The following is a 26,316-nucleotide window of genomic DNA, read 5'->3' on the forward strand; positions in this document are numbered from 1 at the left end:
GATGTCGCTGCGGTATCATTGGACGTGGTCCGGCTTTGTCGCGCAGTCTGTTGCAAACGCTCCTGTTTCAGGTGATTCTGTTTGATCCCTTCCGGTCTCCGTACATTTCTATGCTATGACGTCATCTGGTCGGACGAGCTAGAGAAAGAGAGAGAAACTTTGAACTTGCTTGGAAACTTGATGAAACATCGTTTCTCCCTCAACTTTCAGCTGGATTACTCTGTGGGTCTTACACATGGATCAGAAAAGGAGCATCGCTGGTATGCGGTGTGTGAACTTCAGACTTTTCTGGACCAGCATGTGAGCTTGAACAAATAAATCAGAACAGGAGGTCATGGACGAACGAGAAGGTAAGGATTACGCGCACGATATTTACTTTTGTGCCAGAAAATGTTTGCTTGAGCTCCATTAATACTCTTTTTGTGTTATTAATTAATTATTTATTTGTGTTGACTTTGACGCAGTTCATAGACACTAGTTATTTATCCAAAAGTTTTCAGATCAGATGTACTAGAAAATAACATGTAGGAATTTGCTCATTCGATCGCATTGTTTTTTGTGTGTGTACTAGTTGACGTTTGCCGAGAAACAACACTCTGTTATATGTCAGTAGTTTCTAAATATTCAAATGTTTTCTTTAATAAAGGTTCAGAACTGCTTTAAGGTTTTTAATCACACAACAAGTAAATAAACAGCTAAAATGGCTCCCTCTGTAACTTGCTTTTCATTTAAAAAGATTTTAAGACAGATTTTAAAGCAGTGTTAGTTAAAGAAGATCCATTACATTTAGACGAGCTTTAATGGTAAAATCCTAATAAATGGTCTAAATGTAATAAATCAGTCGCTAGAATAGATATGCAGCGCGAGACTACATAATACTAAACTTCAGCTCGTGCTCACAAGTTTTAAAACACAAAATGTCCCACATCGAAAGTTAAATGCGTGGGCTTTCCCATGAAAACAAACAAGATCTGTGTTTAAGGTGCCAGTTCTGAAAGTTCCTCTGATGTTTGATTGACAGATGTGACGGAGTGCGCGTGCACGGGCTGTGGCAGGAGGATTCAGGACGCGTTTCATGTGAAGGTTCTTCAAGATGCCTGGCACAACTCATGCTTTCAGTGGGTCTTTACTTGATTTCTCTTTAAACTGAGCCAGACTGCCTAGGAATGGAGCGAAATAAACAAAATGTTATTGATTGCTTTTTCCTTGAATTCTTACCCTTCTGAAAAGAAGCATTTTAAACCAGCCTAACATGGTTTGATAGTTTTAACTGTTTTCACAGCCGTATCTGTTGGCTGGTTTTAGAGGGATGTCCAGCTGAGCACAAGCCTTCTCAGGCTGTAGACCAGCTTAAACCAGAGAAAAATATCCAGACTATTGCATTCAAATGAAAGCATTCTGCATTGTTTTCTTTTACACTTACTCGCATGTATTATGGGCTGCTTAGTTCAATGTAGCTTGTCAGCGACTATTGGTAACGCCTAGAACCTTCAGCTTAGATGTTTTGTTTATGTAAGTGCATGAGAGAGAAAAGTTGGTGTTAAAAAACGTGAAATGATGAAAAATGGAAATGAGACGATTAAATGATTAAAGTTGTCCTCCCCTTTTCTATCTCTCTTAAGGCTACTTAATGGTGTAAAGGTCCTTTTTAAAGAAAAAGCTAATGATCTAAAACTCTTAAAATTTCTAAATCAGCAGTTCTTGGCTAGATTAATGTGTCATCAAAATAGTTGCATCCCTAGTTAAAAATCTGCTTGCCATACTTCTAAGGGCAGCTCTTTTTGTACCGGTTACCATTGTTGCGTAAAGGACATTAGTTAACATAACTCACCTCTGGAAACATTTGTCAAGTCACCCTTTATTGATATAACGCTTTATACAATACAGATTGATTCAAAGCAGCTTTACAGTGATAATCGGAAAATGATTTAATGATGGGATCATGTGAACCGAGTTCATTTCAGCTGTAAAGCAGCTCCAAAAAAGAAACTAGTCATTGTTCTGCTGAAGCCGGTCCAGTGTGGATTCAGTTCTGTTGTAAAGATAATCAATTATTAAATTAGTTCATTTCATCTTTAAAGCACTTCTGCAGAAAGCAGTGATGTCATCGTCCAGCTCAGTTCAATTCATTGTTTTCATGTTATTAAGCATTACCGTGAATGAAAGTGGAAGCTTTTGGGGGCCTGATTTATCCTTGATCTGACTTTGTCAGACAAGCTTGAGAATGTCGTCCGTGGATGAAAACCCAATGGCCTTAAAGCTGCCTGAGAGGTAGGGGAAAAAACCCTCAAGTCATTCCAAAAGTCCATAGCCAAGGTTTACGGAACAATTTTGTCATCATGATTGAATCAGCCATGTGCTGGGAGACTTCGGACCATATGGAGACACCGTGATCCATAATGAGGGCAGAAATTACTCCATGGCCCACGACATTTTATGCAATCTGGAACAAGGGTACAGCTTAGGCCTTTTTTCACCAGTTGATTTTTTTCTTTTTTCTTTTTTGGATAATTTGAGTTTCCCAATTAAATCATAAAGGCTTGTTGTCTCTGGCTTAATACCATCATAAGGTTTATTGCTATAGTTTGGTTCTTGATTACATATTTAGTGATTAACTTCTTTCTACGGTTTAATTGATTATTAGCTTAATTGATTATGACTCTTTGTTCCTCTGTGGAATCCCTCTTATGTTATGGCAGGCATTCCCTGTTTTCCTGTGAGCAGTTGCAGTGCAGGTAGGATCTCCTCTCTGGTTAGTTGTCACATTCCCAGACATCGGCTCATAGCTCCACAAGACAAATACAACCCACCCCACCCCCCTTTTTGCTCCTTTTGTGATTGGAGGGACAGACTTAACTCTTATGCTTTAATGACTGTTCTAACTATAATTATGGGAGGGGCTGGAATGTCTTCTGAATGCTGCTTGAATCTGAATTTCCCTATTTACCTGCATTTACTAGTGATTAAAATGTGATTTATTTGATTAAAATATGATTTATGTGATTAAAATGTGATTTATGTTGCATGGAGTTTTTTAGTGTTATAGCCAAAGTTTTTTGAGACCTTCTTAACTTTGCCACCACATTTTGTTGCTTATTGTTGTTGTTATCTGTCAGCTTCCTTGATTAAATCGTGTTTATGTGAAAGTACCTGCAGATAGCACGTTTTTATTATTTTATTATTATTATGGTATCGATTGAATCTAAAAATAGCTGTTTTGATTTAAAATAATCACCTATGGCATCTTTAAACACCAGGATTTTTTAAGCACAGGTTATTGTAGGATTTGAGGATTTTTTTAATCTAATTAAAATGAATGATGTGATGTGAAAATGAGTGATTATTTGGATGGGATTTTCTATGTCTGCTCACTTTATTTCCGTTGATCTTTATCATTGGGTTCTGTGAATGAGGTAGATAATAAATGTGATGGGGTACCTGCAAGGATCAGAAGGTCAGTATACCAGTTGCAGGCTGAATGTTTCTTTGTTAATGTGAATGCAAGTAGAATGAAGGAAGTGTAGAACTGTTTGTTCTGTTCTGCTGTCTGTACTGTTTGTCTTGAGAATATGTCAAGGTTTGAATCATTTCTTTTGTTTGACGTGTCGTGAAGCCTTTTATTTTTCCTCCGGGTGTAAACTGGAACAGGAAAGAGAAGTGAAAGAGAGAGATATTTCTTGAGATACCTGGTCATCTAAAAGGGTGTTACAGAGGTTCTGTATGAGTGTTGTTTACAATGGCAGTATTGTGGGTCATTGTGATAATTATTTAAATGTTTCAATAGAAATTGGTTGTTATCATCTCTGCCATATGTCTCTCTGAAATATGATTACGATGTAAAATAACTGTTTTCTATTTTAATATATATTTTATTCCTCTTAAGCTGAATTTTAAAAAAAAAACCTAAATGTATTTAAAATTTCATACAAAGTGTAGTACAAATCCTTTTTGAACTTATTTACTGACATATCGATTAAGACTTAACAATATAAATATTGTAATTAAACTTATTTGGAGTACTTCTTTATTGCACAATGCACATTTAATATTAAGCCTATGTGTTTTAATATCACTATTAATAAGGATAGAATGATCACCGTATAATATCCATCTTTAAATGCATGGTATTTAGTGTACCTACCATTTAAAAGTATACCTGCAACAGTTCCATTTTAGCACAATCAAATATACTTATGTATATTTGTTCTCATATTATGTTCACAACTTCTAATAATTACTTCAATGAGCTCATTGTTTCTGCCTAAAATGTATACATGATGTTAGCTAACAGTGTGATTTGTAAATTGTATTATCATTTCTGAAATGCATAACTTGGACACAGTCACCTCTGATAACAGATCACTCCAAATTGTAATGTAGACACATGCATTTTCTCTAAAGCTGCTTTGAAACAATATCTATAATGAAAAGCACTATACAAATAAATGTGAATTGAATTGAATCTCTCTAGTTGGAGCTCAGCACAACTTCCGGAAACTAAAGTGTTAGTGTCTAACCCTAACTCAAGTACAAAATTAGTTGCTCCAATTTAGCAGACTTTAAGTATATACATTTAGTATACCAAAAGTACAATTCCAAGGTACAATTAACCTCATAAAAAAAAAAAAAAAAAAAATTCTTTCCCTTTGAAACATCACTTATCAGGCTTATGCTACTCTGAATAATGCCTGAACTTCGTATTTTGAGCACTTCTTGCGTTGTTGTTGTTTTTGCCTCTTCATGATGACTCGCTTAATTTAGTCCTAATTTGTAAGTCGCTTTGGATAAAAGCGTCTGCTAAGTGACTAAATGTAAAAATGTAAATGTAAGGTGTTTATATTTTCCATTAGGAACATGTCAGACATGTTTTGAAATTAGTGGCCAAAATGTACCAGTCACATCTGGTGCACAGGTGAAAGTTTGTCATGTGTGCACACCTGCTCAGCCTTTGCCGTGTCCTCGCAGATGTTAGTTCACTATGTTTGCCAGAGGATGATTCACAAATTTCATCTGCTATGTTGTCACTGTCGGAGCACAGGTTGCCCAACTTGTGAGCAGGTTTCACTCCACAGGCACACAAATGGTGTTCCTAGACTGGATGACAAGGTTCTACCCTCTCTGTGTGGGTGACTGGCTTATTGTGTCTGCCTCTAGAAACAGAGCTTGTCAACATTCCTCCAAACAAAGGCAACAATAGGGCTTATGGCCAAAATCTAGCCGTTCTGTCGACAGGCTTGAAGGTTTGGTGGCCTTCTCACACTAATGTGATCATTATCAGAACGTCTCAGCACTGTGTTGGTTTTCCACATCCTCCCCACGTTCATTCCATTGAGTGGATTTTTTCCCCCTCAGTTTTCCCCATTTCTTTCCCTCTATTTCCATTTTTTTGGCACATGGTGTACCAGAGAGAACAGCCTTCAGCAGAACATGGCATGCCAAACGCTTCCCTTTGGCACTGTGTTGTTGGGTTTGTCAGAGAGTTGGTTTCGAGTGATAGTTGGCCTTCAGTGTGCACGGCCTTGATTTGGATCCTAAAAAATCTGCAATGCATAGCTCTAAATTTAAACACAATACTCTAAAATTAGATTACTAGAACTTACTGTTATTTAAGTTAATAAATGTCCATTTATACCGCACACCAAGCCATTCATTCTGCATGCCAAATCAATTTTAATAGGGTATTTAAAAGATTAATTGTTAAAACCTTCAGCATTGGAGAGTATTTGTGTTTTCCTCATTGTGGAAATAAAGCTCATTGAACTTCTGGAACATGGCCTGGAGATGATTTCCTGCCGGGATTCTTGGACTTTGCTTTGGTTCAGACCTGGTGGCTGTCTACCTCCTTTCCTGACCTGAGTCTCATTTTAAAAAAAAAGTTTTTCAAAAAACATGATTTTTACCATTGTCTGAGAATTTAATCTTTTATTTTGTCTAATATGTTTCTAATAATCTAATATGTTTTATTTTCTTACCTCTAGTTGTTACCATTAATCTGTGCCTTTGAAGCATTAAGGATTTAGAATTCTGTGCAGAATTGTCGCTTTACTCATAGTGGAAAATTTGGCCACTCACTGCTTACAAAATTGTTTTAGCTGCTTCAGTTCTTTCCTAATAGGATTAAAGAGAGAGCTCACCCAAAAATGAAAATTCTGTCATTAATTACTCACCCTCATGTCGTTCCAAACCCGTAAGAATTCATCATCAGAACACGAATGAAGATCTTCTTGATGAAATCTGAGAGCTTTCTGTCCTTCCCATTGACACTTTAACTGTTCAAAACTTTCACAAAGAGATTGTAAAACTAATCCATATGAATTGAGTGGTTTAGTCAAATTTTCTAAAGAAATTTGATCGCTATATATGATGAACGGATTGAATTTACTCTTTTTTTCACATATTATCATTGATCAGCAAACATAAACAGAAGCTCAACTGAACCTGCTTGATGCGTGAAAGCACAAACGTGCTGCGTAACACACAAGAACCACATTGGTTCTCGCACGTCAAGCAAACATGCTTAAGCTTTTGATTACCAGATCTGATGTGTGAGTTGATGAATATTTATATGTGAATAAAAGACTAAAATCAATCTGTTTATCATATAAAGTAATCGTCTCTCTTCAGAAAATTTCAGACTAAACCACTCAATTTATATGTATTAGTTTTACAGTCTCTTTTTGAAGCGTCAATGTGTCAGTTGCGAAGCTGTCTATGGAGTGAAAGAAAGCTCTCAGGTTTCATTAAGAAGGTCTTCATTTGTTGTTGCAAAGATAAACAAAAGTCTTACGGGTTTGGATTAGAACGACACGAGGGTGAGTTAATTCTGTTAATTAATGACAGAATTTTGATATTTTTAACTAACCCTTTAAGTCTACTGTGATTTAATAATGATTCAGGAACAGTGTTGCGATAACTACCTAAAAATAGCATGAATAATTACTAACTACACACTACACGGGTGTAATAATTGATACAGTGTATTGATTTCCCACTGGCAATTGATTTATAAAATGATGTATCACAAAACAGCTATTTAGCAAGAAAAGAACAAACAATTTGGAGAGAAAATTGTGTGTGCAGTTGCCAAGGCAATGCTATGTGGTTGCTAGGTTTTGCTGTTTTGAGCTACCATTCATAGTATCTGTACAAGGACAAGTAACACAGGGAAATCTAATACTATTGACTGATTATGTATTCATCAATGTTTGCATGCATGCATTTTAGTTTTTTTGAGTCCAACAAGGCAAGACAAGGCAAGTATTTATATAGCACATTTCATACACTATGGCAATTCAAAGTGCTTTACATAGAGAGGAATAAAAATAATCACAAAATAAAAGCAAGGAAAATTCAAACAGTTATTCAAAAGCTTTACATAGAAAGCAATTATAATAATCACACAATAGCAATTCATAGAGCTTTGCATAGATAAAATTAATTAGAGTAAAATGAATTAAAATGGTAAAAAGACGATACATAGAATAAACTTCTCAACTGGCAAAACACCGGTGTATCTTATTTTAACTAATAACTGACTTGCAGAACTTTTTCTTTCTTTTTTTTTAACTAAATGCTCATACTACAACTGTAACATAAACATGGTTTGCATTATTTGTCATTACATTTATGAAGAGTTGTTTTAGAATCACTAATACAAAAGCACACATACTGTTCAGTGACTATATGAGCGGGTCTTGGTGTGTATTTAGGGGAAATATTTTGGGCATTCATCATGGTACTGCCATTTGCCTCTAAGGCTATACTTTAAAGTTATGGACCCATTAGGTGTTCCAAATCTGATGACGGTCCCAGTTGCCCCCCACCTCACCTCACCTAGTCTGGCAAAACAAGCTGTGGCATGTAAAGAGGAACTTTTTGCTTTTCACTCATCCTTCCCTGTCTCTCCTGGACAAGTGATCCTTTGTTTCAAAAAGCCTCAAGGTGCAAGTGCTCTGCCGTTCAAAGTTTTTAATTAGGTTACATTTTTCTTTCTCGTAGGAAGTAGATAATAGCTTAAAGTGGCATAGCTTGTATCCCAACATCAGGTTCCAATTGTAGGTAGGGTGGCTGAGAGAAGAGTGTATGAGAGAATTTCATGACTTGTTTTGGCTCACGTCCCAAATTCCTTAACTATAGTGTTAGTGTGTGTTGACCGGTTGGACTTTGTCTCGGCCATGATTGAAAGAATGTTTTTGTACATGCTTGTATGTGTCTCCTTCAACATCATTGACATTGATCTTTAGCTTTACCTCTGGTCCTTAAAAAAAAGTCTTAAAAATAGAATGTACTGTGTGAGTTGTACTATTTTCAGATGTATGGCTGAAACACTGTAAACATTGAATAACTTGTTTGTGTTTTTTTCTATCCTTTGGTGGACCATCTGTTGTACTAAAATGTTTGGTAAATGTTAAAGTTTAACTAACAATAAAAATAGTTTACTCATCCTCATGTCATTCCAAGCCTGTGAGACATTCTTTTTGGCTGTGAAACACAAAAGGAGAAATATTGAAGAATATATTGACCACTGTTTTGCATGTAACAAAGGTACAGAAGAGGAACAGATGAGTACATTCTTCAATATTGCACCTCCTTGTATTCTGCTGAATAAAGAAAGTTCTGTGGGCTTGGAACAGATTGACGGAGAGTAAATGAATGTTAGGTAAAATATTTCTTTAAAAAATATGCGTGAAATTCCCAATGACATGGTGAACATGTGGAATACCTAGACTACCTCACTTGCTAAACATTTCAGTCAATTAGGTTTCTATTCTCTCATGGCGAGCTGAATGTTTAAAGGAATGTCTGCAAACAGAATGTTTCACTTACAGACTTTTCCATTCTTTTTCCCCAGGTGTTCTGTGTGCTTTGATCTCCTGACAAACTGGTACTTTGAGAAAGAGGGGAGGTTGTACTGTCACAAACACTACTGCGAGAAGTTCGGGGAGTTGTGCCATGGCTGCTCGCTGCTTATGACGGGACCTGCTATGGTAAGAAAAGCCATGTGAACGTGTCAACATGTCTGAATTGCATGGCAGTGTGTTTATTTTTCCAGAGAATTTCAGAAAAACACACACACAAAGAGTAAAGAAACTGACTATCAGTCGATAGGTCTTAAGAAGATAATTTCAGAAGGCTCTGCTATCCTGCGCAAGAACAGATAACACACCATTGTCTCATTCAGTAAATATTTACATGGCTAAATCAAGAGGTCTAAAGAAAAGGTAAGGCAGGTAAAGTCAATACATGCAGATGTTTTTCATAGTCCTGAAGAGGTCACTGATAAGGGTGGTGGAAAGGCTTTAAACTCTCTTTTCCACTCCAAATGTGAGTAGTAAATCACATTTGAGTGATGCTTTTGGGAGGAATTACAGAGGTTTTTTTTTTTTCTCCCACTTCTATGAGTCAAAAATGTCCCTACAGCTGTCTCACAAATGTCCAAAGCCCTGCTATATTTGTTACATAATTAGAATATAGTATCAAAGGTGCAAGTTACGATTATCCAAACTGTCATCAGATTCAGCAGAGCTTGTGCTGAGATGTCATTGATTGTTTTGCAGCCTTAATGGGATAATTCACCCTAAAATGAAAGTTCTATCATCATTTATCCATCCTCATGTTGTTCTGCTGAACACGAATTGATATAAATTGAAGAATGCTTCTACTGATTTATGTTAACACTTTACAATTAGTTTCCATCAGTTAAGGTTAGTTAATGCATTAACTAATATTAACTAACAATGTACAATACATTTGTTACAGTACTTCTTAATCTTTGTTAACATTAATTAATAAAAATACAACTGTACATTGTTAGTTCAGGTTAATTAACTAATGTTAACTGATACAACTATTGATTTTAATCATGTAGCCTATTAGTAAATGTTAAGAGTAACATTATCTGAGATTAATAAATGCTTTAGAAATATTTTCGTTGTTCATTTTAACTAATGTAGTTACTAGTGTTAACAAATTAAACCTTATTGTACAGTGCTACTGATTTTTATTCCTTTTATGAAAATTTATTGAACCCAATACTTTAAAGCACAAATACGCAGATTACATCAATTATAGCGAAACAAACCTTAATCATAAACTAACTTCAAACATCATTGGTTCTCACGTCACATGACCAAACGTTTGAGCATCCCCATATTTGATGTCAAATCAAGTTTTGATTTGAGAGTTAATAAAGGCTAACATTTCAATCTGTTCCTCGTACAAAGTAATAGTGTTGTAAATATACCAATTAAGTTGGGTTAGGGTTAGGTCCTTTTTTGGAGCTTAAAAGTATTGGGACCCATTGATAAAAATGGACAAAACCAGCTGTAACATTCTTCAAAAATCTTTTGTGTTTCTTTGTTGTTTTTCTGACATATGACTTATTAGTTTTCGCATGTGTCTCAAGAATATAAATGAATCTCATTGCTGATGAAATCTCAAATTCTCAATTATACAGTAAATGATCTCATTCCTGTGCGCAGGATGACTGTGATCTGAAGGCTGGAATGGCCACAGTGTTGTGTGCCGTTTCATCATGCGTCTGGAATGCCTTTGCATGGGCTTCAATGAGGAGCTTTGTAATCGCAATGCTAATGGAAGCTGTATCAATGTGTGAGAGACTTACAAATCCATCTCTAATGTACACAAATCACTGCTCACAAAAACAGGTAGTTTTTAAATGGGTTAAGAGAGGAAGGGGCAGAAAGAGGAGAATTTGCCAGCGAGCAAAATGCATAATAGGCCTTTTCTGTTTGGGCTTTGATTAATGGATGCCAAGTATTTCTGGTCGGGGTGTGTTGCCAGTTGTGGGCTCAGAAGCACAAGCAGCGGGGGTGTCAAAACCTTTGAAAGACAGGCAGGAAGAAATCACATCCTCACAGCTGAAGTGCTTGTTTGAATATGTTTGTGTATTTGTTTATAGACCATCCATGATAATGAAAATTCTTTTCTTTGGCTGAAAGTTCCTCATTGTTCACTTTTGTTCAGTTTCTGCCCTGTTTTTGTTCTTTCTTTATCTTGGAATGAATTTTGTTATGTCTAAGGCAGCTTGTAGTGGTTCTGCCACCACTTTTTAGCACATCAAATTTTGGGTGAGAAATTAACTTGACTAAATGAGGTGTAGTTTTTTCTTTTCTTTTTTCAGTCTGTTCTATGTTCAGTTAGCCGTGGTGATGGGAGGGGCGGCTTTTTTACAATGTACTGCTGGGAAACAGCCTTTCTCAAATGCACATTCACACTCTACTTGTAACACACAGGCGGGTATGACGTATACGAGTCGTGTAAGCACAAAAAAGATTTGAGACATGCTTACTCACAGGTTGAACCAAGTGTCAAGCAGGTCAACTAACTGCCCTTGAGCAAAGCACTGTAAATGTAGACTTGATGTACTGTAAAGGAAGACCGTAGCAAAACAAAGCACTGTAAATGTAGACAGTGAAAAAGAAAAAAAAAGTGTATATATATACACGCACAAACAGATGGTGAACATCACTGCTAATCTGTCTTTTGTAGTATATAGGCTACTATATAGTATATATATTATGTAGTAATTATATATAATATATTTACTATTAATATTACATAATTATTATTGTTATTTCTCTCCATGCTATGTCTATTATTATTATTATTATTTAGTGTTACGATAGAAAGTCATTTGTAATGGTGAAATTCATTTCTGTTTTACGCTAGAATAAGTGAGAACAAAACCAAGTAGGCATTAAATCCTCTAATTGCCTGTCTACATGTTCTGCACTCTGATTGTTGAAGAGTGTAGACTGCATGAGGAGGTGTGGCTTACCCAGCCGACAAATTACCCAAGAATTTAGTTAGTCAAACCCTGGGACCGTTGATTCACAGCTCGGTAAACATAACTGCTAATCTGTCTTTTGTGGTTCACATTAAATGAAACCTCAGTGTGACCTCATACTTTCTCCATTCAGCCAGAATGAAAGGAAGAGCCAGAGGATTATTGGTTAAATAATTTTCCATTCAAAATAAGAGAATAAAAGTCTGTTTCTGTTCCATAACCCTTGTTGATTGGCAGTTCTTTTATATTGAATATATGAGTTTGTGTGCCTTCGTAATACTGTTTAAACGAAGAGCTGCAAACTGTGTGTAATATCTTTCTAAGGAGTGAGATGGAAAGCTACTAAGATTTTGGCACTGAGACTTAAAGTCAAAATCAAAGTAATGAATGGGAGTTTTATTTGGCTATCTTTGGAGATAAATGTGTCCTTTAGAAGTTGACTAAATCCCACAAATCTTCCCTTTGGTGACATGCTCAAATGAAAGAAATTTTTTAATAAACGCTTATTAATATTAAAAGTGCAAGATGTTTTCTTAGGGAAGTAGATTGGATTTTGTTTAGTGTTGGTCTGAAGTTAATAGAATGTGCTATGTATCAAAACAGTGTAACTGTAAAATAAATGGATTTGGGGTATTTAATTGCTTACGAGGTTAAAAATGTGTTTGATTTATGCAAATTAATTCTGTGGAATTGTATTTGCTAGTAATTAGTAAATGGATGTTTATGGTTAATGTATTTCAAGTAAATCTCATGTTAAAATGTTATGTGTAGTTACACATTTTAAGGTCTTTTTTCCGGTTTATTTATCTCTCAGGGTAAAATGTCAGCAAAAGTAAAATGAGAAAATAATAAAGCTTTGCCCTTGTAAATGTGTTTTTTCTAAGATTTATGAGATGGAGGTCAAAGAGAGAGCCTAGAGGTAGGAGGCGTTAAACAGAGACTGACGCATTATTTGTTGTGTAAGAGCATGGGATCATGGTTATAGAAAGGGTCTGGCAGCCTTATGTCACTTCTGATAACATGACAGGACCAGACACTTGCAGGTGTTACAGAAAAAGATAGCACACATGCTTATGTCACTGCCAAAGAACGCAGACTGAACGAAGACCGTGCACAGACACAAAGCAGATGAAGCACAATGAAAGCATGATCCACCACACCTGGGCTTGGCAGAGATAGCAGTGAGCATATACTAAGCGTACAGGGGTATTCCAGAAAGATTGCATCTGGACCACTGTCAGGGCTGGTGTTGCTGGCACTGAGGATTTGGGCTTTTGGAGTGAAATCATGAGGCATCTGATCTGATCTACGCTGGGTATTCCTGTGTTTCAGGTGGCAGGAGACTATAAATATCACCCCGAATGCTTCGTGTGTTTGAGCTGCAGGGTTGTGATTGAGGATCAGGATACCTATGCCTTAGTGGAACGTACCAAACTTTACTGGTAAGTAACTTCACACTTTTCAACTCCAAACTGTACATGTATTAATTGTAGACTGTACTGGTGCAGAAATAAACTTTACTTTAGCTACAAACTGTATTAATGTTTCCTCTGTGTTGACTTATCTTAGCTGGAACTATCTGATATCCTGGTTTTACAAGGGGTGTCCTGACAATTATCTAAAACTTTTTAAATATGTCCGTTTCAGTATTAGGCTCACTGAATTTTAATGAAGGATCTTCAGTGTCATTTTATCTGCCATCTGTGGTGCCATTTAAGGTGCTCAATAGGATGACCTTGCAGGGACGCAAAGCTGTTTTTGAAAGCCAAACTGAACAAAATCGAAGAATTTCTTTGTTCAACACATGTAATTATGTGGTGTTTTGTTAGGAGTTCTGCTCTCAGCTTACATTTTTGAAATCCAATTGGCATTGCAGGTAACCAGGTAAATTTGCATTTCTATTATTATTTTATATAATGATAGGTGGACATCTCCCTTGAAAAAACAGTGGACTCCCCCCACTCCCGTTTTTCCTGGTTGTATTTCCAAATTGTACTGGGAAAACATTACATGAATTAATTAAATTGAAAACTGTCCATGGGGAGTATTTTCACATTAAATTCAAACTGTGGGAACTTAAATGTATATTACATCCAAACAGTACTGGTAAACAGCAGTCATTATCGCCTAATTCTTTATCAAAAAGGCTTTTTAATGGGCTTCTTAACTTGAATTTTGTGTGTTTTCAATTTGCTATTGTGTTTGTTGTTTCTCTTCATTTGTCGTTTTCAGTAAAGCACTGGCAGGTTGACGCACATCTGAGTGTTTCATAACTTGTCAGGTCTTGTCCTAAAAGTTCAGGTCCTAAAGTGCTCCAACTCTAGTAGTGAGACTCATCAACTTCTCTCTCTCACACAGTGGTAAATGCTACAAGCAGGAGGTCCTGACACCAATGTTGGAGAAGCGTGGTTTGGCCGACTCGCCAACAGACCTGCTCCCTCACACAGTAACTCTGGTATCCATGCCTTCTGCCACCAATGGAAAAAGGGGCTTCTCTGTCAGCGTGATTAGAGACTGCACCAGTGCCACGGCCAGTGTGCAGGTCAAAGAGTAAGTGAAGACATGCAGAATTAACTTGTAAAAAAAACTTGATGCACCCCCTACTTGCCTTACTTGAGATATTCGTTTGAGATCTGGTTAAGCAAGCAGTCAGATTACGATGAATATGCTGAGAAACATTTAGAATAATAGAGACTTGAAGTTATTTACCACCTCACAGATTCACCACAATGCCACCACACCCCATGCCAGAGACACTGTTAATGACACATGGAATGTGTTGCATAACTGTAGCAATATGACAGCTCATGTTAGATTAAAGGCACAGACTGCCAGTTTGTTTTTGTGTTCTTTTGGGTGCAAAACCATAACAGAAAGCTATGAGATTTCTCTCATCATTCCTAACCTGTCTTTTGATGAAAATCTCCCCAAACCTTATCCTTACAGGGTCAGAGGGATGCATATTAGTCCAGAAGTTCGGAACGCCATCCATGTTGGGGACCGAATCCTGGAAATCAATGGACTTCCGGTGTCAGCTTTGATGGAGGAGGAGGTACTCTCCATTTATTACTGCTACCATGCTTGATATTAGCTTTGAGGTGAGGTGAAATTGTTCCAACGCTAACGTGTTGAAGCAATGTGACAATACAGAGGAACGGCATGAGAAGCATTTGAAATACAAACTGTCATACCATAGCTTGTCCCAGCACACACAGTGACACTCCTCATACCTTGGTAATAACTTTAACCTGGTCATGCACTGAATTTACATTAATCCCTAGTAACAGGCTGTTTGTTATATGACTTTGATGTGTTTTTTGGTTATCGTAATCCATATGACACTTAGCACATCTGTTGTGTTTTGTTAAAGTGTTAATGTTGCAGAAGCAATATTTAGTTTTCTTAAGAATAACATTTAAGGAGTCAGGCATGGGTTTAACTTTGTAATACATACCTGTGCTGGGAGGTTTGTGTGTAGATTCTAGTTGTAGAGTGACTTGTCAACTGTATGTAAATGCTTTGCATTCTTATCGTGCATTTGTAAATGTGATTTAATTCTCCCACCATTTCTCCTTAACATTAGAATTCCACTGCTTCTCTCAGTTGTCATGGATTTGTGCCTTAATTTAATCATGTACCATTGAGGTTTTAGGACTGACTTTGTTTGGCAGCCATTTGCCCAATGTAATGAGCAGCCTGAGGTCCCCTAAATCCTAAAAATGGAAAAATGGAAAGTCCTGAAATTATGGCTGGAACTAATGATTTTTTTCCCTGATTAATTGAATAACCCCTGATTAATCTATTGTTTTTTTTCTGAATAGCCTATTAATCCTGTGGTTAATTTAGCAATAAATAATAACCATAACTAAGCTATGTATGAACTTAAATCACAAAAGACAAGGTTTATGCAGTGTAGGCCTAAGTAGGAAAGGTGTTTACTATTGCTGCGTTGAGTCACTTTTTGGGATTTAAAGCAGCAATTGCTTTACAATTGTGATCCTGAAATCATTTGTTCATTCAGGAGATTAAAGTAGCTGCTTGAATGTTCATTCAGCTGTATGATCAAACAGCTGAAGTCACTACCGCATTCTAACTAACTAACCATAGGGACAGTATTAAACATGGCGGTTTCCATAAAAGGGTATCGTTTAAAAAATGTTCGATATCGATACCAATACCTTGACCTCTATACTTTTTTGAAACTACTACTTTTATGAAATCCATTTTAACAGGATTACATTACATTACCTAAAAAAACCTTTTTCTTTTCAGTTTGTTGACTTTTTTTTACAGACTCAAAGACTCATATAGGCCACTGGGGGGGGGGCGGTATATATGCCTCATGCTCAAGCGCACACATAAAGCTTGCATCAAAGCACTGGCAAAAGTAGCCTAATGATTATGAGTGTGTCGAGAAAAAATATCAAGGAGACATTTTTATTGTTTATAAATAAACTAGTGTTTTCTGAGTCAGTGTTGGCTGCAAAGATAAAGTTGCCGTTGCTGACTCGTCATCTCCACAGTGTAGTGAATGTGCGCGCAGCGATAGAAAGAAATGCACCTTTCATTTGGATTACATAATCACAGAGTATTTGTTTTCGATTAAAATTTTTTCGTTCGTTTAAAAGTAGTTCAAGCTTTCTATATGCCTATTTCTCATGTCTGTGAGGCAGCCTATATGCTGAGTTAATTTATGTGACACGCTCTAGTTCTTCCTGCAGTCAAAATATTGCATTGCGTGCTGTTGGCATTGAGCCTGGTGAAATGTAGCCACACTTTTGGTCTTTTCCACATCTTTTCCATCTATGGGGTTGGGACTCTTACACACTACAGCCTTGTATGTTAGCTACGTCTCTGGGCGTAACCGCCATAACTAGTGTTTTTCCTTGATGCCTCGCCACAGCCAATCATGCTGCATGCTTGGGTATCGAAATTTGGTTCCAAACGGCAAGACATTTTTTGATACTCAATGGTATCGAGGCAATTCAGTCGGTGCCTAAAAAGTATAAAAATCGATAACCAGCCCTAAGTCCAATCGAGGCTTGAGTTCATCCATTAGATATTTTAAATAACTAACAACGTTAAATGTGTTGTAAATGGTTGCAGAGAGCACATTTAAACCGTGCATCTCGCAGCCTTTTACCCATGGCAGCTGGTAAAAAAACCCTGAATGCTGTATGAGCACAGCCGTATTAAGCACAAAATATAGGACTGACAACCATTCTAGTGCTATAAAAATTCATTGTAATAGTCCAAATACTTGCGCTGCGTTCCCGTAATGTGTCCTTTTCAGATGCTCTTGCATAGAAGTTGCTCTGCTATGGTTTAGATTGGGCTCAATATTTTTGTAATAACGGCTGATTTTCAGCATGCCCAGGAGGCGCCATCACTGGGGAACATAAACAGCGTGACTAATTGCCACATTACTAATACAAATCGACTAATTTACATAATCAAAGTAATCAATTATGCACAGTTACAGAAAGCTGTTATATGTCTTCATTACTGGATGTCCAGATTTGTCGACCTGAAAATATTGAATCTCAAATGTATTCCACTGTTCCTGTGTAAAACATCTTAAATTTAGTGTTGGTATTAAGGGTTTATCTTTTGCCCCTTTAGAAAGACCTTTTGTGTGGCCACAGCTTTGACTGTGAGGAAAATCAATGTTATCTATGTGAACAGCACTAGTGCACAATGCTCAAGTTTTATGACTAAATGCTGTCCTCTAGCTTTTATTGTTGTTGTGGCACACTGGTGCTTATCAAAACCGACCAGAGTATTTTGTGACATTCTGAATTCTGATTGGTCATTCCAGGTGGAGGACCTCATCCATAGGACCAGTCAGACACTGCAGCTGTTGATGGAATATGATCCAGTCAGACAGCGTCTGGAGCAACTCCGCCTGGGCTCTTCCTGCAATCAGCTGGGTGTCCCCGCGGCCTCCCGTATGCGCCTGTCTTCAGATGCTGAGATTGAGCGGAGTGACACAGTGGACAATAGAACGTTAAAGAGGAGGACCCTCAGGTAACTTATCCAATCAGTTTTCAGCACTGTGCTTGTGTAGGTTTAGCATTTAAAACTGGAGCACAGTTTGTTTATTCCAAGTGGATGAGGACATACAGGGAGGGTGCAAAGTACAGAATTAATACTTTTAACTTGTGTATTGTAGACGTAGCAACAGCACCTGCAAGTCTCCAGTCACTTCATCTCCTAAGGACCCTCCAGTTCTGACTCGAGATATTGGGCGCTCTGAATCCCTTCGCTCTCCTTCCAGCTGGTCCCACCGTATCTTCCGTCCCTGTGACCTCATCCATGGAGAAATACTTGGAAAAGGCTTCTTTGGACAGGCCATCAAGGTGTGCAACAACAACATATCTCATTTTCTGTGTAATTCAGTGTATATGGTCACTGGTTCCCCAAAGTTGTCTAGATTCTAGAAGAGCTGTATTACTGCATTGAATGAGCTTAGTTCAGTGTTGGAGGACAGGTTCTGTACAGGAATCATAAGGAATTTTGGAATTGTGTTTCCTCAATCATTGCATTTTCAAACAACTTGGCTGAAGAACTTTCTATTGCCTTGGAATGACACAGTGCAGGGTTATAGTTCTTTTCACAACCTGCAGAAGAATGCAGATGTTCGAGCACACCATTTCATTAAAATCTTTGGTATCTTTGGTTCCACTATTTTTGAATCCACTATTATTTCCAACCCTAAGACTGTGTGATCTTCTGTAGGTGACCCATAAAGCCACAGGTGAGGTTATGGTCATGAAGGAGCTGATCCGCTGTGATGAAGAGACACAGAAAACGTTCCTGAAGGAGGTATGAAGATCCCTTTCTTTCCCCGCAAGCATCTCTCATTCCTCCATCTGATTACATCTTAATTTTTTCCTTCATCTCCCTATATCCACTTTTATTCCTTCCATCCCTTTGTTGTCTGCTTTGGGTCAGTATCAGAGTGTGATTTAAACAGCAGATAAAACAGATCCGTGTGGCGCCGGGATACAGTGTTGCTGTAGGGTTTGTGATTTTCTTCAGAGGAAAAGAGACTTAGTCTTAGATTTATCCAGTCTGTATTTAGTGTGAATAACTTTATGAATCTCAGCAATTAATTATTTTTTCTCTCTTTATCAGGTAAAAGTGATGAGAAGTCTTGATCACCCACACGTTTTGAAGTTCATTGGGGTTTTGTACAAGGACAAGCGGCTTAATCTGATAACAGAGTTCATTGAGGGAGGCACTCTAAAGGATTTTATCCGTGACAAGGTGCGTCCTGATTTTAAAATCCCTTTTTTCCTTTCCTCTTGCTTCTAGGAAGGGTCGTACATCATCTGTTAGTGTTTTAGTCTTTGTCACTGTCTCTGTTCACCTGAGATGAACTTTGCAAGGAGAAAGGGAGAGGGACAGGGAATAGGGACTGGAAAACACAAACACACTCTGTGAAATGAAAGGGAGAAAATGCAGCTGTGCGGTTGCATCGATGAGAGATAAAGGAGGTATGAAGTGTTTCCAGGTGAGGGATTCTAGTGGGAATGTTTTCCAGATCACCCACTGGGTTTACTTCAAATATGGGTTTCAACACCAAACATAAGGATAACAGATGATATACCTCTCTCATTCAGTCTTTCATTGTGTCTCTTTAATGCACTATAATGTTTTCAATAAAAGTGTGTCTGTGTGTGAGTAATTTTGTCTGTAATAAGCGGCTGCCGTTACATAACGATTTCCTCTCTTTCACGGACAGCATAGCGTGCTGTCAGACTGGGCTGTATTATAGTGTGGTTATAAACTAGGCCAGCAATTCATCTCTCTCTCTCTTTCTATCCCTACAGGACTCATTCCCATGGGAACAGAGAGTTAGTTTTGCAAAGAGCATTGCATCTGGAATGGTGAGTGGGCTTCTGGGTCTGCACACTTATAGCATTGCAAAACAATAAGCTATTGTTATACAATATTTGAGGCACTTTTGGATCATAGCTGACATATGTATGTATGTATGTATATATATTTGAAGGAAATGGTGAGATGACATTTAAATGGCTTTTGTGGCCTTTTTAAAGTCATTTTTGGATGTTAAAAAGATAGATTAATATACAAAGACTAAAAGACTTCCGTAGGTTGATTGAAGTATAAACACTGTGCCTCTGGTACTATCAAAACACAGTTGTTTTTTAGTGTCCCACACAGTGTGATGCAGCTACAATGGCTCTACCAATGGCATGAGTTTTGTCAACTGATAGCAAATAAGGCCTATTTTATAATTTTGCATTACATTTGATGTCATTAGAGGAGCAAAAATACTAGTATCAACACAAGCCCAAATGTAGTAGTCATGTTAAAAGAAGAATCTGTGACATCTCCATGGAGTAACATTTCAGAAATGGCATGTCATTTGTAATCGGTCCAAGACGGCTATACATTAAATATGTTTTAATGTAGAGATGCACAATATATCTGTGCACTATTGTTTATCAGCCAATATCGGTATCTTTTATATTTATTGTCATCAGCCATTATTGGATATTTATCTGTCAATGATATTTAATAGTTTTTGCCTATTTTAAGATTTAGATCATCATCTAGCACTAATTAAGGGATACTGATAGATTATGGCAAAAATGTAAACCTTGAAGAGGTTTGTAATATGCGTATATGTTTTTTTAAAAGGAAATATTGTCTTGGAATTCTGTGTTGTTACATGCCTATTCGTAATGTCTGCGATTGTATTGTGCCATGCAATATTTGCACTTCCAGTGTGCGCACACATTACTTGCTACAAAAAACTTGTTAAATTACACCTGGTTAGGACACAGTTTTACCTTCATCTCCAGGAGCATGTGCATCTCAAATCAGACTTGTCTGAGTAGTTGGGAGACAGTGAAGCAACTTCCTGTCTAGTAGGAGGTTTTGTTGTGTCCTGTTGCCTAGCGCTGCTGTGATGCACCACTTCAGTTTTTGTCTTAGTTCTTGTTGCTGTAGTGATGATCGAGTGGTAGATGTCTAATGCATTTCTGTCTTTCCTCATTCTGCTCAGACAACCTCCTTTTCTTTCTTCTCTGATTGTTTTTGTTGTTGTCTTATTCTTTCAGGCATATCTGCATTCAATGAGCATCATACATCGAGACCTAAACTCTCACAACTGCCTGGTCAAACTGGTATGGGAGGAGTTTCACCCATTTCACATTCATTTAGATCAGAGTCTACACTTATTATGCCTTACTTGGGGAGCCCAGGTCCTAGAATAGCTGACAGGCCTGTGTCAGCACAAACAGAAAGGCTTAAGTAGACAAGCACCCAAAAACAAGTTATGTAAGAAGAACATTTGAGCAGGAGAGAGAAAATACAGTGAAGGGTAAAGATCCGTTCACACTTGAGGATTGTTTAGTTCAGTGGTTGCTTGCTTGTTTAGTTAGTGGTAAGAAGGTAAGACAGGAAATGCTGTCATTCACATATCCTGAGTAAATCACTTATGACAAGCTATTTAAAGAACCCTTTTAAGAGAACAAACGGCATTCCTTTGGGACTTAAACATTTAGACACGGACAGTTTAAAGCTAGGACTGACTATTGGTGTTATCAAGATTTTTTGACACTACTTTTTAATTATTTTGTCAATTTTACATTTTTATTATTATTGTTGTTTTTTTCTGCATTTTTTTCCTTTATTCTAAAACTAATACCTATAAACTTGTATCATAGAAATGTTTATCTCATTCTGTCACACATTTAGCATAAAAACATTCATCTTTGCTCTACTTGTCTGACCCCTGCAGGACAACACGGTCGTGGTGGCAGATTTTGGTCTGTCTCGTCTAATCATGGAGGACAAGGTCAAGCAGCCACCCCCCGACAAACCAACCAATAAGAAAAGGCTGTTTAGACGCATTGACCGTAAGAAACGCTACACGGTGGTGGGGAACCCTTACTGGATGGCCCCAGAAATGCTCAATGGTGAGAAGAGAGAATTAAACTTAGGATCTTTGAAATAAAAAAAACAAATAATCATAAACTTTAATGTCTTTCACATGCTGCGTCTGTAAGATTTCAAAATATCAGCAAACAGTTTAATTTATGTGACTACATTTATAAACTGCTTACTGGGTGGACATCCAATGGACATTAATTGTTGCCTGAGAATACTGTGTTCATGTTTTTTTCTGTTCCTCCAGGTAATTGCCATCATCTGATATAAAGTTGTTTGTTTTTCTTGATGGAGCTCTTTTTTTTTTTCTGTGTGTAAACAGGTAAACGCTATGATGAGAAGGTGGATATTTTCTCCTTTGGCATTGTGCTTTGTGAGGTAAGTATCTTTTGAAGTGGTAAACATCTCAGATTTTATGGCATGTCTTGAAAGGACAGCATGAGCTCTTAGAACTAACTGTCAATTATGTAAGCACTTGCATACGAATGTCAGAATGCCGAAAGCAAACGCTACGCTCAAATGGTTTGAGTCAAAACGGCTACATTTCATTCATGGTTATGTAAGAGGATGCTTGAAAGTTTCATAGTGTTTATTTTTCTTCCATTTGTCCTTATTCATTCTTCCTTCTTCCTTTGGTAATAGATTATTGGTCAGGTTTATGCAGATCCCGAGTGTCTTCCGAGAACGCTGGATTTTGGGCTCAATGTGCGAAAATTCATTGAGAAATTTCTTCCTGAGCACTGTCCTCCTGCTTTCTTTGCATTGGCTGTGGCTTGTTGTGACCTCGCCCCTGACAACCGGTAAGTGCCACTGCGTTTTGTCACAAATGCGCTTCTTTTTTAAGTAGTAATGTTGAAGGTGAGATTGAAATGTAAACAATGGGTTTTTCCTCACCACAGGGTGACAGATGTGAAATGATAATGGGGTGTTATTTTTTTTAGACAAATTATCTCACCTATATGTTTGCTCACTCTATGTATTTGTGTTTTTACAATGTGGTAATTTTGGTGCGTAATAGCTTACACACAATAGGACAAGGAAGCTTGATTTCAAACTTTGAATTGAATTTACTCGGTAAAATAAGAACAAATCAATTAAAAGCAATAGCACAAATAAATACAACAGAATAAGGATAGGTCAAACAGTAGTATTCAGGTACAGAAATACAATAAACTGTGAATTAAAGCACAATAAGCTGCGAAAAAGAACTCTATTTGGTACTTGTGAGCTGTTTGCGAGGCGGCATTATATGTGTGCATTTTGACCGCACAGAAAATTGTCTCAGAGAGAGTGTGAGTACCGAATGGTTTAAAAAGACGTGCAAATTATAAACTTTTATTTCAACAGTGCCACACTGGCCCGATTAGGGAGGTGACAATTCTGTCGATACGATAGTGAAAGTCTTGTAATGTGGCGTGCAGCTTGCTTGTAGTGCACAGACGCAATGTGCTGATGTGTGCAATCACTCGTGCTGTTTTCAAGACACTGATTTGATCTGATATTCTGTGTGGATTCATTTACTCATCTAACCTACATGCTATAGTAAATAAATGTTTGCAGGATTTCTCACAATAAGTCGAATTGCTATTCCCACAATCCCGAACTGAAATTCAGCAACTGATTCAACATATATTCTATTATATAGATATTTGTGAAACAAATTTTCATAACTTTTCCAAAACTTTCTGGCTTTATTTATTATTCCAGGCCTGGAAATTGCTATTTTAAAATTACATGACTTTTCCAGGTTTTTCATGATCATACGAACCTTGATTGTCACTAGAGGTGGGCAGTTTGAACGACAAATTAATTTTGTATTTTGTAATTTCATGTGTATTAGGACATGGAAAATGAATGAATGAATAATAATTTTACAGGAATTTTATTTATAATATTTTTCAACTGAGCAGGACACTGTAACTGCTTGAAATGTCATATCATCTACCCATATGTGTATTTACATCCTTAAAAAGAACATGCACTACCATTCAAAAGTTTGGTGTGTCTGCATGGGTTTTTTTGTTGTTGTTTGTTAGATAAATACTTCTATTCTACACAGATTCATTAAATTGATCAAAAGTGATTATTTATAAAACTATTTCAAATAAATGCTGTTCTTTGGAACTTTCTATTAATCAAAGAATTGATGAAAATGTATCACAGTTTCCAGGAAAATATTAAGCAGCACAGCTGTTTTCAACACTGGTAATAAGAAATGTTTCTTAAGCACCAAACCTTCATATTAGAATGATTTATGAAGGATCATGTGACACTGAGACTGGAGTAATGGCTGCTGAAAATTAAAAAATAAATAAATGCGCTACTTTGCAATCACAGAAATAAATTACATTTTAAAACCGCTATTTTGAATTGTAATACAATTTCACAATATTAGTTTTTACTGTATTTTGTTCAGTTAAAAGCAGCCTTGGTGAACAATGAGCATAAGCATGAAAAATAAAAACATTAAATCTCACCAACCCTAAGCTTTTGAACAGTAGTGTACCCAGCTATAGATGAACAATGGTGATTAACATTACCCTGTAATGGACGGAAAGACTTCCAGTTCTTACCTCTTTCCTCTTCCTGTCTTCTTCAGGCCTGCTTTTCAGAAGTTGGAGGACTGCTTTGAGGCATTGACTCTAAATCAAGAGTTGAATATCCCTCTGCCTGCAGAACTGGATGAACTTCAGCAGAAGTTTTTAAGGACTTATGGACCCAGTGAAATTGCCTCTGAAACCCAGGAAAACAACAGGAACTAATCCAATGGCAGCAAAGGCTGAGATATAGGCTGGAATGTTTTTTTGTTTTTTTTTACAGAGTTTACAGAACTGAAACAGAGCATTTACCTTGGGTTTGCATACTGAGTACATGCTCATGTGTTCTTTGGAGAGATCTGTCACGACATGCAGAACTTTGAGGGCATTCTAGAACTGCAAATGGTTCTAAGCAGAGTTCTGTTGAGGGAACAGATACATTTCAGTGACCATGAGCTTCTTGTTGCTTCTGTCTAATTTGGATGGTTTAGGCCTAGTTATGATTTAACCATGTAGCTCAAACCTTTAAGCCTACCACTAGTTATATTATCATAGATCTCCCTGATGAAGTTTCCCGTAAATGTCAGATTAATGAAAAATCATAGTGTAGCATCCAATTACAATGATCATTAAGTATTTTTGTCGATAACAGTAATTACAAAAGTGTGGTTGGGTGAATCTCATGAAGCCATATTTCACCCCACATTAAAAAAGGAATTTATCTGTATTTTTTTTAAGTATATTATGAGACCACTATAATAAATGAATGCACAAGAAAGAAATGTGGGAGAAATGTCACAGTAAGAGTGTTACAAATAGGGTGAAATGAGACAACATATTTTTAAATTATAAAAAATATGGAAAGTTCTATTGACTACCTGACTACCTTTAGGAATGCATGTAAATCAAGCATTGTTGCCTCCTGCAGGTAGTTGTGCTTAAGTACTCGATCCCTTGATTGTTTCTGTAGCACTAGCACTTGAGGTCCTGACCTCTGTAACTAAAACAAGACAGAGTGATAAATCTGTTATGAAAGTAAGTAACACACTTCTGAGTTCTGATATGGTTTCCATTGTGTGGTTTCTTGTAAATGCTTCTTATATTGTAGTTCATTCCTGGTACATCAGCTATTTGAAAACTGGAGTTGTCTATTCCGCTGTCATGGACTCACCTTGTAAATATATCATGACAGGGCAAGAATATTTTTTTCCTCTGTATCTAAACCTGATCTGGGGTTGTATTCTCCAAGTGAAATGATAAGTGAGATCGTAATGCTGGATCTTGACCAGCCGTTTCTAGGAGTTTTAAACTCGTGAAAAAGCCTGTACTCTTTGTGATCCTCACTTTGATCACAAATATTTAAATTAAAACTGGATATATTTTTCATCTTTGTATAGATTTGATGTCATGTTGGGATAATGTGGATTTGTAGTTTGCATATGTTTGTAGAATGTGAAAAGCTGTATAAGAGCATTTTTTTTCTAGTCTTTTCTGTCAATGGTACTGACATGTATAAAATTATAACCACTACTTGTACGCCACAGGTTTCTTACACTAATGTTTAATGAATAAAGATGTGATAAAGTATTGGCTATATTTATAATTTTTCTAAGTATTTAGCACTAATCATCCACAGGGAGGCGCTGTTGTATAGTACATATATGGTGCCGACAGCTTTGAAAGGCATCCTAATGTTACTATTTCTGCAATATGTAGATATGTTCTGCAATATGATACAATATACCAAAACTGTCCCACTGTGCTTGACGTGACGATATCTATAAAGACATATTGTGACTTTTTCTTGACCCGCGTTATTTCACTGGATTAAAAAGTTCAATATAACAGATGCCACTTGTGTGAGTCGGTCTAACGTACACATGACATGAGTTATAGTGCAGCCACTGGAGTGTTTCCAAACCTGGTCCAGGACAGAGCATCCCCAGCACTGCAAGTTTAGTAGAGACTCCAAAAGACACGCATTAAAAGGGCCATTTTAAACCAAAGTGGACATCGAAATCTCATCTGGAACTTTAAGTGTCCGTC

The 26,316-nt window shown here is 37.0% G+C and overlaps 1 protein-coding gene across 1 annotated transcript; it reads left to right on the forward strand.

Moving 5' to 3' along the window:
* limk2 (LIM domain kinase 2) lies at positions 1–26,072 on the forward strand. The gene is made up of 16 exons (XM_084114239.1): positions 1–350; positions 1,022–1,118; positions 8,852–8,987; positions 13,142–13,251; positions 14,168–14,359; positions 14,756–14,861; positions 17,628–17,836; positions 17,982–18,168; positions 18,548–18,634; positions 18,947–19,078; positions 19,645–19,701; positions 20,902–20,967; positions 21,585–21,762; positions 22,056–22,111; positions 22,376–22,533; positions 24,333–26,072. Exons 1-16 carry the CDS (start codon positions 335–337, stop codon positions 24,493–24,495), a joined length of 1,950 nt encoding a protein of 649 aa, XP_083970365.1. The 5' UTR covers positions 1–334; the 3' UTR covers positions 24,496–26,072.
* The last annotated feature ends 244 nt before the right edge of the window (positions 26,073–26,316 follow it).

This window comes from Abramis brama (assembly GCF_963993115.1).
Source record: "Abramis brama genome assembly, chromosome: 5".
Lineage (NCBI taxonomy): Eukaryota > Metazoa > Chordata > Actinopteri > Cypriniformes > Leuciscidae > Abramis > Abramis brama.

What these genes read in the sequence shown, in the direction of transcription:
- limk2 (XM_084114239.1), top strand. An exon ending in AGAAAACGTTCCTGAAGGAG is followed by an intron (nt 18,635 to 18,946) that starts GTATGAAGATCC and finishes TCTCTTTATCAG; the next exon opens with GTAAAAGTGATGAGAAGTCT. An exon ending in AGAGCATTGCATCTGGAATG is followed by an intron (nt 19,702 to 20,901) that starts GTGAGTGGGCTT and finishes TTATTCTTTCAG; the next exon opens with GCATATCTGCATTCAATGAG.